The sequence below is a fragment of the Cupressus sempervirens genome, chromosome 4 (assembly GCF_028749045.1).
Source record: "Cupressus sempervirens isolate cs-2001-9-10 chromosome 4, ASM2874904v1, whole genome shotgun sequence".
NCBI classification, from domain to species: Eukaryota; Viridiplantae; Streptophyta; class Pinopsida; order Cupressales; family Cupressaceae; genus Cupressus; species Cupressus sempervirens.
The window spans coordinates 851,747,708-851,761,638 of NC_143121.1; the positions used below are offsets into that span (position 1 = coordinate 851,747,708).

The 13,931-nt window shown below is 36.0% G+C and overlaps 1 protein-coding gene across 2 annotated transcripts in view; it reads right to left on the reverse strand.

Annotated features, from left to right (window-relative positions):
• LOC149564051 (DNA topoisomerase 6 subunit B-like) overlaps positions 1-13,931 on the reverse strand; it is a 111,093-nt gene that overhangs the window by 24,941 nt on the left and 72,221 nt on the right. For both annotated transcript variants that reach the window (XM_089827150.1, XM_089827149.1), the window contains 3 exons: positions 5,525-5,640; positions 5,332-5,417; positions 4,975-5,047 (listed from right to left, as the gene is read on the reverse strand). In XM_089827150.1, the coding sequence (XP_089683276.1) occupies positions 4,975-5,047; positions 5,332-5,417; positions 5,525-5,640 (275 nt within the window). The remainder of the gene's footprint in view (positions 1-4,974; positions 5,048-5,331; positions 5,418-5,524; positions 5,641-13,931) is intronic.

Here is a 13,931-nt window from a genome sequence, read left to right on the forward strand (position 1 = left end):
CAATGACAATAACTAGCAAAAAGAAAGAGATAAAACTAAACCAAAGACACCAGAAATATCCTGGGAAAACCCTTCTAGAATGAAAGGAAAAACCCAACCACACAACAAAACTTATCATTTTGTTGATAATAGAATTCAAGTGTACAATGTCTATCGCTTAATGCGATATAAATAACTTAAGGAGAGACTCTTCACATTCCAACAGAAGGTCTCTCCAAATTCCCAAAACAAGACTCTTTATTACAAATATAATAACAACTCTTTGAGTTTTCATGCCTCAATGGATGTCAAATGACACGTCATTATATTTAATATTACAATTTAAACGTAAGTGTAAGTGTCCTTTTCAGCTGAATGTAACAATAATGGTAATAACGTTCATATTTCCAGAGATAAAGATTTTTATCACAACTACCATCTTCAACACTCCCTCTTAGCCAAAGAAAGATCTTTAGCTAAACAATCACACAAGACTACAACCAAAATGTTAATGATAAAATCTTATCCCATATATCCTATAAAATTCATGAAAACCTGTAGCAATCAATAACAGTCATGGAATCACTCAACACAAAACCCTATAACAATTAATCACATTCATGGAATCACTCAACATGAAACCCTGCAACAATTACTCATATTCATGGAATCACTCAACATGAAAAGATTTGCAAGACTCGCAGCTAAGCCTTTATTCACAGACTCTCTCAATGTGAACTGTCATGGAATCTCTCAACATGACATCCAACTCCCATCACGGAATCTCTCAACGTGATGACATCATGGACTCTCTAAACATGATGTTCACTATCACACAATGAAAGAGTTATCATAGCTGATCTTACAGTCTCATTTATTCACACAAGAACTGAAATAGGCATAACAAAATAAGACTTAGTTTTATTTAAGTAAATACCATAAGCATCACAAGCAAATATGATAATGAAAGGGGATTCCATAAGCACTCCCTCTTAATCATGAAACCTCCCTCTGAAGCTAAAACATTAGCTCTTAATCATTGCTTTTGTTGCATCTGCAACGAAGAGAGATTAGTAAACTAATCTATTATATAAAGAGATGAATACTGAAAAGAAAACACTATTACCAGCTATATAAAACCATTGAACTCCCATGGAACCAAACGTTACTCCTGAAGTATATGTTGCTTTCTCAACAAAATCCTTTCGCACAAGAATACTTTTCACAATATTAGTCAAAGACAATACCAATTACAATGCCTCTGTTTCTAAAACTAAGAGATTGTAATCACAAATGATTCCAGCCAGACTTACACTGCAATACTATATTGACACTAATATCGTTGAGACATAACATAGAATGGCATTAATTGATATTTCAGCGTAATCGAATGTCAAAACTGAGGTCTCCAATCAATAGTCACACATACACAAAGAGATTCAGAATGATGCCTCTACAACTTATGTAAAGCTCATAGCATCAATATAAATTTTCATATAAAAATATGATATTAATACCACATGAAAGAAAACAAAACATAGAATAGTAATACTTATCTCAAGCTATGATCTAAGCCCAACAAGGGATTGGTGTATGTCTCTATTGTAGGAACTACTCCTCTTATCACTGCAAGTGGTAAAACAAAAACTTTATTTCCTTGACAACAACTTTGGGATGAAGATGCCATTCAAGTCCCTAATGAATACTCAAGCTACGTCTTCTACAATTCGCATGACAAACATGTGATACTTATTGACTCCGGTAGCAAGCAAGTGAGGAGAAGTTTGCAGCTAATTCAGCCTGTATGTGTCCTCCTGTAGCATACGCTTGAAGCATAGCTCTCGCTATGACCAGGACCATGCATGTTCAATACTACGGTGATTGCAAGGACCATGCATGTTCAATACTATGGTGATTGCAAAACAAAGAGGGACTCCCTTGTTTCCCCTATAAGAAATGATCACCATACATGGAAAACTCAATGATGTTGCACGATGTCTATCTTTGGACGATTTGGATCTTGCACTATGCTCGCCACACAACATGCGATATATTTCCCAGGCATTAAACTCCCTAATAATCGATAGATGCTTGAATGCCAAAATGATCAATTATTGATCAACTAAGGAAGAACGCATCACACCATAAAACAATCATATGAGAAGAGTATCAAACAAAAGGTAACGCCCAAAAGACTCTTCTCAACACACGAAATCATAAGAATCATAGTGCAAAATAATAAAAGGTGTACATGATAATGTCACTGCACATAAATAAAAGATGAGACGTAACAACCTGTTATGGAAGAAACTTATAAAAAAACTGCCATCAATACTATTTCACACCAAAAATAAAATAAAACGATCAACGGCATATAATAAGACAACATTACACTATCGCAGAGCATATAAAGGGTAAACATTGACGACAGAGGAAGACAAATGGCACAAGAACCAATAAAATAATAAACTCTAGTCATCAATTACCAAGGTGAAACCTTCATTTTCATTTGATTGAAAAGAAAAACAATACAATCTGTTGAGAATTTACAATATACCCAACCAAAATGATTTGCATGATTTTCACTATATGCAACTTAAATTAAAAGCATATATAGACTTAAACGTTACATCAAAGTAGATGCCCAATATTGAATACACATGAAATCGATAAAAGAGATGGCATAAGAAATAGAGACAAAAGCCAAGAAAGCTTCCTAATCAATCAATCTGAGCATTATTTAGACACATCTGCCCATGAGAGATTAGACGGAAGCCATTGAACCACCTAATGTGCACGTCACCATAGGATTTGAGCAAAAGATAATTTAATAAAAACAATATTAAGGGTCTAAAGTCTCAGACACGGATATATAAACTGAAGCACAATATTGAAACAAGAAAAAAACTTCCTTATAAGTTGTTATCTATTCTCGCTCTGATACCATGTTAAAACTAGAGCCCATAAATCAATGAAAATAACCAGCAAAAAGAAAGAGATAAAACTGAAACAAAGATACCAGAAATATCCTAGGAAAACCCCTTCTAGAATGAAGGGAAAAACCCAGCTACACAAGAAAACTTATCATTTTATTGATAATAGAATTTAAGTGTAAAATGCCTATGGCTTGATGCGATATAAATAACTTAAGGAGAGACTCTTCACATTCCAACCGGAGGTCTCTCCAAATTCCCAAAACAAGACTCTTTATTACAAATATAATAACTCTTTGAGTTTCCATGCCTCAATGCATGTCGAATGACACATGTCATTACATTTAATATTACAATTCAAACATAAGTGTCCTTTTCAGCTGAACATAACAATAACAGTAATAACATTCATATTTCCAGAGATAAAGATCTCTATCGCAGCTACTATCTTCATCAGTATTGCTGTTGTATAATGCAATACCATGTGTTAGAGAGTTTTATGGGAATTTACAGGGTTTTCATACTGCTGGTTTGTAAAGAAATTTCATATGTTTGAGTTCTGAATATTATATTCAAGAAGAAGCTGGATAAATATCTATTGAGGATATTTCCTATGGTTTACATTACTGGTTTATTTATAATGCAATTTCATATGTTTATGACCTGAATGTTATTTTAAGAAAGAAACCGGGTCAATATCCGTTTGGGATATTTCAAGGACCATGCCCACTCTGAAGCTTCACAAGAAGTGAAAGAGTAATCTTAGCATTACTGTTTTATATTAAGAGTGCATCAATGCCACCACAACTTTATGTTTTATGCAATTTACTTAAGTTATCACTTAACTTTGGATTTACATTTTATTGTTGGTAAATAAAGTTGGAAAGAATTTATTAGATAGTTATTCCTTCTAGCTACATCATAATGCCATAAACACAAGGATCCTTCTCATTGTAACATCTTTGGATGTCCAACCAAAAAGCCAAGGTTATGAGGCTTTAATCTTGGATATAGTACCATTTAAAGAAATTGAAGAAAGCACCTTGAAAGTTTTCTATTCCTTCCGAGGATTTTCTTTTTTGCATCTTACAGATTCTTTACACCATGCTGTTGAGTCAAGTGTTTCATTGATTTGAATGTCGCCTCCATCCACAATTGTCTATATCATTGTTGGTAAATCATTGTTGTATGCAAGCTCAACATTCAGGAAGGAAGTCTATTATTATTCCTTTAGAAGTGTTGAATCTTTTTTGTATCCTTTAAAATGAAGATTTTTTGCTATTGTAGATATACATAATCAGTAAATGTCATGTACCTCCATTCTGAATAGAGGAAATTACTACTCCATGCTGCCATAGATATTCATAACGGAAATTAAGCAACCATCACATTTAGGCTGTGTATGAGATCTATAGGTAAACCATAAAATACTATAATTGATAGGTAACCTTAGATCTCATAATTTAGAGGTATTGGAAAAGGGAGGTATTGGAAAAGGCATGCATCCACTTTTGTTCATGTAGCTAACCATAATTACGAAGGTCCACAAAAATTGATACATTCAGGAGGTCGAAAAATCAGAAAATAAATTTTTATTTTTTTGAAAAATTTGGTAAAATTTCTACAGAAATTTAAAAGTCCTGACCAAATGAAACAAATCTGACACATCAAGAATTCCAGAATGAACTGGATATGGCGACATGGAACTTGCTATTTATCATTCTTGAAAACAACCAAGTAAAACTAAACGAAACAGGAATGTCCATTTCTGACAGGATTCAGTTATGTAGATAATAACAAATGTTTACATTATAGGATGTGTGACTGTCAAACCAAGGCTACCTAGGGACTTCAAGAATGAATGCTGAAAGGCATAGGAAAATGTAGCTCCACAAACAAGATATATTTGTCTATGATTCCTTGGTACAACATAAAACTAAAAGCCAAAATACGTAAAATATGCAAGTGTTTTACCATAAGAATCTCAATCCAACGGAATGCTGTTTATCAAGCAATAGCAACTACAACCTCAAGCACATACTATTTAATGATAGAATGTCACCTGCTTCACATCTTTTCCACCAAGACTGATTCCAGCCTCCACAATAAATGGATGACCTTCAAATACTTGTGGGCTGGAAATAAGAACTGAAAAGTCAGAGCCCACAAATTTCTAGGAACTTTGAAACATATAGGCACAACTAAAAAATTAATTAATTCATAAGATTTTGAATATTTATATTATGCATGTCATGCAACTAACCCACCTGGAACCATAGTCTCAGTTGATGTGCTACAGTGCCAGATATGACAAATGTAGAATACACAACAAACTCCAAGATCATACTATCAGAATTTCACCAGATACTAATTTATTGATAGTTTTAAAAATATTAAGATTTTCATCAGAGATATTCACCTTCCCTCATATGTTGCAACCATGTCAGGATGCAGTTCTTTTATGATCCCAAGACGAAGATTGTATTCCCCTGCAGGACTAAGACACTATATATAGTGAAAAAATGGCAACGATCAGATATTGAACATCTGAGGGAAAATGATGCAAAGTAAATGATCAATCCATGTCATCTAAAATAGCACACAATACTCACATCACCGCTAGGATCATCAAATTTAGCTTGGCGAAACAACTGATGAATGCGAACTATTTGCTCAGATGAAAGAGATTTCACAGGCATCTTGGGAGTAAAGTCTGGACCCATCTCACCTGTCAAATACTAGATAGTTCAATTACCAAAAAAATGCATAAGGAAAGCAGTACTCAGCACTTAAAAAATGATAAGATGCTTTGGAATATAGTGTGTCTGTGTGTGTATATTGATATTATATGAAAGGATTTCCCATTAAAATTTAATTATATAATATAAAATGCAGGAAAAGGATTGCAATCCATATGCCTCAGAAACAAATATGGTGATACCAATAATTTGTTGAGTTAAAAAAGTCTCTACAAAGAATATACCATACAATAATGACTATGTTTCAGCCATAGTTGTGACCCACAAGAGTTTTACAGCATTTGTCCTAGACTCAGGCACAAGCACAATATAACTACAGATGCATACATGGATATGATGATTCCATATATTCCTTCAACATAGCTGCACTAAATCTTAATCTATTCTAGACAGGCTAGACTACAAATAACAATGGCAGTTAATAGAAACAAGTTCTGCACCTGGTTTTGAAGGCATATAATACTGGAAACATCTTCCAGGACCTCGTTAACTTGTTGAGACAGTTGCAGAAACATTCATTATGACTGTTATATTGCCCAATTTATTCACTGCACCAAAGACTTAATATTAATAATGAATAATTTTTTATGTATTGGTTTAAATACTTTCAAATAAATAAAATTGAGATTTTATTTAATGAAAATTTGAGCATTGATTGGTTTGTCCATCATTTGGTACTGAGATGACTATCCTGTCTGTGCATTTATGTGTGCAGAGACAATCAGCAGGTGCAGTGGAAGAAAGGTATAATGGAGGATAATATAAGATAGATTTATTAATGTTCAACAAGAGACTACAAACAGATCCAAGGGATTGAAGAGTACAAAAGGGCTGCAGTGAACAGCAGGAACACCAAACAGTGTCCACAAAAAGAGAAACAAAGAGAGCAAAAAGCAAGGAAAGAGCCTAAGTACTCCTCACAAGCCAAAAGTACCCAAGAACCAAAGGATAAGGCCTGAGGCGAAGGCAAGTACAAGTTCTGGGCTGCCTCAAGGAGCCACTGAAGGTAGGGTGGAGCTGCCAAGTGTACCCACAGCGAGGCAGCACAGATCTAATGTGACATTGAGAAGCAGACCAAAGAGTGAGCGGCCTCTTCGTACCCAAGGAGGTGATGAGCTAGTCAAAGTCCCATTGCGAGAGGCACTGAGACTCGAGAATATGCACAAAGCTGCAAGGCTTCCTACAAATAAAGTGCAAGGCACTGCTGGTCGGTGTATCTGAAAAAAGAGGATAGGCTCCTGCACCATCTAAACAGACAGTAAAATCTCTCTCTGATCTCGTAATAAACAGAGCAGTGAAAAATAAAATGTCTCGAACTCCACCTCCCCAAGGGAGCCGATGCGGCAAATCCTATCCTCCCTGACAATTTGATGATTCATCTGAATGCGAAGTTGGTGCAAGCCCATCCTGAAAGAGCCCAAAGAGATGAGAAGAGCATGGATCCAACGGTGAGTGAAGTACAAAGGGTGAACAATGATCCCATCTTGAATATCCATGAAGTGCTCAGTGTAGAAGGCCATCCTCAAACGGAGACCTCCCAAAGGGTTTACCCAAGTCATGACAATGTACTGTCTGTAGATATCAGCTTTGACAATCCTGTTTAGATCTTGGCGGGAAGGAAGGAGGTGACCCAGGGCGTCCAAGGAGAACTGAAAAGACGGAAGGCGGTTAATCGAAATCCCAATCAAACCAAGAAAGACAAAAGCCTAAGCGAACCAGCAAGGTTGGACCCAATAACCGTCACAGAGGAGCAGTAAGAGTATTCGTTGCAGTCCTCCGAGGAGTCAAAAGATGGTCCCCAACCTAAAGGGATGAGCACCAAACTTGGCCAAATTGATACTGTGGGAAGTGGACCTGTAATAACCCTGTCTGGTTATAGCTAAATCAAGCATCAATTTCTTTCACATTTCAATGGTTTGACATTTTGTCTAACACTTGGCAAGCAGCCCAATTACCGCTGAATATATGATGTCTTAAATTTTCAAACACAATATCAGGATGTATAGGAAACTGATCACAAATTTATTTAATTTTAGCCTTATAAGTTTCGCATAAATAAATACCAAACACCAATAAACAATTCTGAAATGATTCACACCAACCTCTGAATTCATTCATCAACAAACCATATAGCAATATAATGAAAAGGGAATTTAATTGTTGGCTGATTATAAATCAGAATTTGAAGCCAGCTTGTTTACTTTCAAAGTATGTAATATTAACTAAATTTTACAAATTAAGAACTTGGTCTTTGTCGTAGAATGTAATTGCAAAGTCAAACTAAAAGCTGCCTGGTCCAATTTTCAATCTGGCATTCACAATCTACCCTTACAAATGTTGCCCAAAAAAAACTCCAATTTGTAGACTAAACCCTTGTCCAGCAACAAAGAAATTATAATATTCAATTGTATAAATGCTCCTCAACCACAGTTAATACAAAAAGAGGAGACGATAATAAAACTCAAAAGTCCACAATACCTCAACTGTGGATTCTCATAATTAAATCTACAATACTTCAAATGTAGATCCCAAACCCTTATACTTCAGCAAAGGCACAAACCTTAGACTCATAAATGTCACAAAGACAACAAGAGCAAAATAAGATAATCAAATAATTGGGTGCTTTACTCATCAAATGGGCTCATATTTATAATCTCCAAATGGCACAAAGTTTCCCAAATGAACTTCACTTAAGAAGCTTCCCACACACAACATTAAAATATAATAAAGTGTCATTATAATCCAATTAATTAATTGCTTTTGGCTCTGAAAATGACCTTTTCCACCATAGCTTAAAATTATGACACGTAAGGCCACTATTTCTTGTTCCCATGATTTAAAACTTTTCATCCCGGTTCCAACAAGCTATGATATTAAGGTGACCAACCAACAACACTATCAATGATAACAACCTCAGCATATTTATATAAATAATAATAATAATTCACTCGTCTTGCAAAAACAACTGAAGAAGCATCAAAATCAAAATCTAACAACACCAAAGTGATCCTGATGATGAAAGACGATGAATGAACTTGACAGGGTGACTTACTATAAATAAACACTCCCTTCAAGATTCTTGAAGCCCAAACAGGAAACCCAAAATAAAAACTAAGAGCATCCTCCAACTCTTCTGACTCAACTGTGCTCATTGAAACCAACAAATTAACTTACTATAAATAGTAAGTCCCTCAAACGAAGCCAAACACACCATAGGCTGCTAGAAAGCCTATAACCACACAACTAAGACCCTCAAATCCTATTGTCAACTCATGAGGGTAACGATGGTGAACTGACCTGGCCAATTGTAGGAACCTACTAAAAATGGGGACATTACAGTCCTCCCTCCCTAAGAGCTTGTCCCCAAGCAATCCTGGAGCAAAATGGACATCACAATCCACCTGGATCTCAAAGGTAGAACTACGAGCTATGCTTGTTGTGTATAAACAACTCCTATAGCACCAACCCCCAAATAACGGACATCAACGTCAAAATCATCTGAAAACTTACCCAAGGCGCTGATGAAGGCAACAACTCATAGGAACTCAACCCAACTGAAATACCAACTTTGTCCACACCTGACTCCCCATCAAACTGATACTCACACCCAACTGCACTGTGGAGATGGTAACAACCATAGATACCTAAAACACTACCACCAACTCCAACCTCTGTCAAACTGTCCTAGGTGTGTAGATACTGCAAGGGGTTTAATTTGCAGTCATCAATCCCATCTGCAAAAGATGGTGCTAACCCATCCCATAATGGATGGCATGAAATTGGAGCCAACCCACACCAACGTGAAACCAAATCCTCTACGTATGGGTCAAAAGAAAAATGATGAGCACTCATCACATTGTAATGCCGATAAAAACTCCCAATCTTTGTCAAGGGCTCATCATCATCAATCTGGGAATCATAAGATGGCTCCAATCTTTGACTCTCTCATCCAAAGCAACAATAGACATTAGTCAAGCAATGTTGAGCCTACTCAATAATTGCTCATGGAAGTCAATATGTGATTCATATTCTGAGAGTTTGTGCCCCCGCACACAACAATGACGTTTGTCAAGCTCCCTAGAAAGAATAGTGTGTAACACTATGGTGTAGAGTTTCGCAATGTTGTGCTCGACCATGATGGTCCTATAATTGTTAGGGTCTAAAGCTAATTTGGACTTGTGGATTGGATGGATGATGTGTCGCGGCCAAGGAGGGCAACCAATGCAAACCACCCTATTAAAGAGGACAGTGAAGGACCCCAAAAACTATGATGCCCATCTTTAAGAGTTTCATTTGGAACCCTTCCTTGAAGAGTGGTTCATGGATCTAACGATCTCACAAATGTTGGTGAAAGTGAAGAGATGACGAGGAGGGATGGTGAGGTGCTCGGGGGTCGGTCAGGGATGTCATAAAGAGTGAAGGTGTGCACGACCAACACGTAGTGATCTAAAGTGAAAGGGGGGTGGTAGGGGAAAAAGGTACGCCAAAAGATCTCAACTCTAATTTACCCTCAAATGACTCATATGCAGAACTAATGAGATGTTGAAAGGAAAGATAATCTTCACAATACAACATTCATGAGCAATTAGACACCACATATAAACTTAAAAGGCATAATTGAAACAATCAAATACAAAACAAGAAAGATTTGCACAACATATCAAAATGGTGAGAAGAGGTAAAACAAGGATTTTTCATTAATGGAGAGGAGACAGATAGAATTCCAAGTGCAAGGCATAGCCATTGCAAAAAGAACAAGGGAAAACAACCAGAGTATGTACAAGGTTGCCTTTTGTAGAAATCAGGCATAACGATTTTACATTTGTGTTCAAACTCAAATCAAACCAAACTTAAGGTTGTTGAATAGCAAGTCAAATGAATCATATCAAAGTCCTCAAGTTGAGTTCATGAAGTGATAGGAAACAACCCAAAAAATGAAGGCAGTCTACAATCAAAAAGAGAAGCCCATACCATGCAACAAGATATGGCATCGATTTGCACCATTGTTAGAAGAAGTAACACTTGCAGACCATAAACACAAATGGGGCAACACAGGCGTCGCATGTATAGGGAAAACAAAAGTGGTTCGACATTGAATTTTTAGCCCTCAACCACATCACAATCACATTGTGAGAAAAAATCTTATCAAGTGTTGAAAACACATTGTGTTTCAGCCAAAAATAGATATTAAAGAAACACCAACAATGTCTCTCCAGCAACCACTCATCTTCCTGTGCAAAGGAAGTGGAACTTGTGTACTTTAGAAAGCCCATTGGAGAGACGATAAGGATCTTTACCAATGGCTTTTATCAATTCTATTGGAGAGAGTCAAATAAAACTATTGTTGACCACCGCAAGTCATTCCAATGTGATAAACACATTAAATTTATGCACCACCTCCATCGAAGAGATACCAAGATGTCTCCCCTATACATAAATTTTCATTAGAAAGACCAAAAAAGAAGTCTTGTCAACAACCAATTGTCTCCCTGAACTACCAATGCAAAAACACACAGTATTTTTTGCCAGCCTAAATGCATTCAATTGAAGAGACATAAGAAGTTCACTCAATGACAGCCTATTTCGAACCTAAATGATCATTGGTGAGACCCAAAAGGTCTCTCCTCGATGACTGTCTTAAATCCTATCAGAGAAACACTAAAAGAACTCTTGACCAGGAACCATCTCATTGACGGAAACATTGGCATTGTATTATATTTGACTTGGCATAGAAAACACACAGTATTATTGACAAAATGCTAAAAGCACATCAAATTTACCATGCCTATTCAAACCATTGTAGAAAATACAGTATCGTCAACTATACTTAATAAAAACTGAATTTAGCCCATGAAAAGTGTCTCAGATTCGATATATGTGATGGGCTAATGATGGTGAAAATAGTCAGTAGGCTCCTTTATCTAGCACTTCTAGAATTTTCCATGGTCTCAAGCTCAATGCTCGAGCAAAGAACATCCACCTATGGGGCTCATCAAGTTTCAAACTTAGTCTTCTAAGCTCCGATTTCCAATCTACCTTCCCTTCAACTTGCCAATGCCAATCCTCATCTCCAACTTCACCTTGATCCAAAATCATTTACTTGATTTGTCCAAAAGTTGCACCGATCTTATATTCTATCTTCCAACTTTACACACCTTATGTCTTTCCTCAATCAATTTGATCTTGGAATGAATAATCTCTCACCATACTTGATTATGGTTTGAATCTGACTAGAAACATTACTTCCTTTAGTCATTCCTAGATTTAGCTCAAGTCACCACTTGGATTTGGACCTTACATGCACCCTTATTAGTTTGGGGATTGGAAAGTACAAAGGCCGAGACCATGATTATCTTGGGATTGATTTCGATGCTGATGCAGCTAACACTCTACAAAATTCTCACAAATGCCCCTTTGAGAACTTGGGTCTTTGTATTGTTGAAATGGCTTGACAATCTTGCTCGTTTCTTGGACTTGCAACTAGACCCCTAATCAATCATCAAACTTTCCCAAAATCTACCTTTGATCCACTTGGAGAGCTCACCACCACATCTAAACTAAAGCAACTAACAATTCCACTGCAAAGCAAACAGGTGGTCCCCATTTGCAATGGGGCAATGGTGTGAAAAGGTCACAACAATTTTCCCTTTATATATTTTGTGCCTTTATAGCGCATTCAGTTGTGATCACAATTGGAGATTGTTTGAGGCCATCCACATTAAGAAGAGGTGCGAATTAAATCAAAAGGACCTCAATGGCCTTGTCTTCCTGCAATACAATCATCGACTTCTCATAAGGGTAGAAGATAAATCAAAGGAGCTCAAATATTATGCGCTTATAGAATAGGAACTCATATATTACACCACTATATAGAACTCAGAAAAAATATGAACTTCAAAAATAAAACACCTAAGAAAGCATATTTGCGGAGGCGGCATCAAATTCAGAAGCCATTTACATCATTGCAAATAGAGCGAAATTCCTCACCAAATTAAAAAAATGAACTTCAGTCTGAATGACCTAGTTATGGTCTTATTAAGTTGAGATTAAACGAAAAAAACAATGGAGAGGAGTCCCTTTTGGAAGCAATTACATTAACAATTCATTCGATGACAACAATTAATGTAGAATAACAACAGCAAAAACTTTGTGCACAAGGACAAACAATAGAATGATAGAGTTGTTCAGATAAATAGTACCAAACCAAAAACATGCAATGCCAATCTTGATAACTTGAAAATGCCTCAAAAAATGAATTGTTCACCTAGAGCTTCAAACCTCCATCTACCATATATCAAGCAATCTCCAAATCCAATCAACCAAATGTATTTGCTAACTTTTTCCAGCATCTAGAAATCAATTAAATAGCTAAAACAACACCAAAATCACTAAAGAATTGCACTTGCCAAATTGATGAAAATTTTCACATGCTATACAACGGCTACATAACTTTATCCCTTCTCTATTTTCCAGATCATTTGAAGATGCAAGCCAAGAGCATACTAGGTTTTTAAGTAACGTACATGGCAAAACAAAGTAGCCCCTCAAATCTCCTAAATGTGGAAACCATAAACAATCTTTCCTAGTACTTATGCTCTAATACCATGTTAGAATTACTAAGGAGATGTATAACCTAGAGTCTAGTGCAATAAAGAGAACTGCTAAAAATATAAATTGAAAATGATATTGAAACCCAAATACCAAAACAAAATTAGTCTTCAAGAAAATGCAAGAGTCCACAATTGCTTTTTTTAATTACTCAAACAAGAAGGAAAGAGAACTTCAAATATATAGCACTATAGTTTCCATATCCAATACAAGGTTACGGCAAAAACCAAAAATCAAAAGATTGCTATCCCAAGTTTCTAAATCTATAAGAATAAGGAAAAAGGTAGAATCTCATTAATGTGTCACTCATTATCCAATCATAACTAAGTAAGAAATATAAAATACTTTAATAACATGTGAAAGGTCATACTTCACATAAATATGTCCTGAGTAATACATATTTACATTAACACAGAAATGGATACAAATTGTTCTCAAATATGTCACGTACAATGCAAACCTAAAAAACAAGAATCAAGCTGAAATAAGACACTGTGTCCGACCTAGGTAAGATTTATTGTCTTGCACCCATCTTATGACTTATCAGATATTGATTTGGTGATGCTCATGTACTTCCCTAGGCCCTTTCTCAGTAGTAGGAAAACCTTTGGCATAATAAGCAATATGTCGTCTAAAAATATCAAGCAGGCAT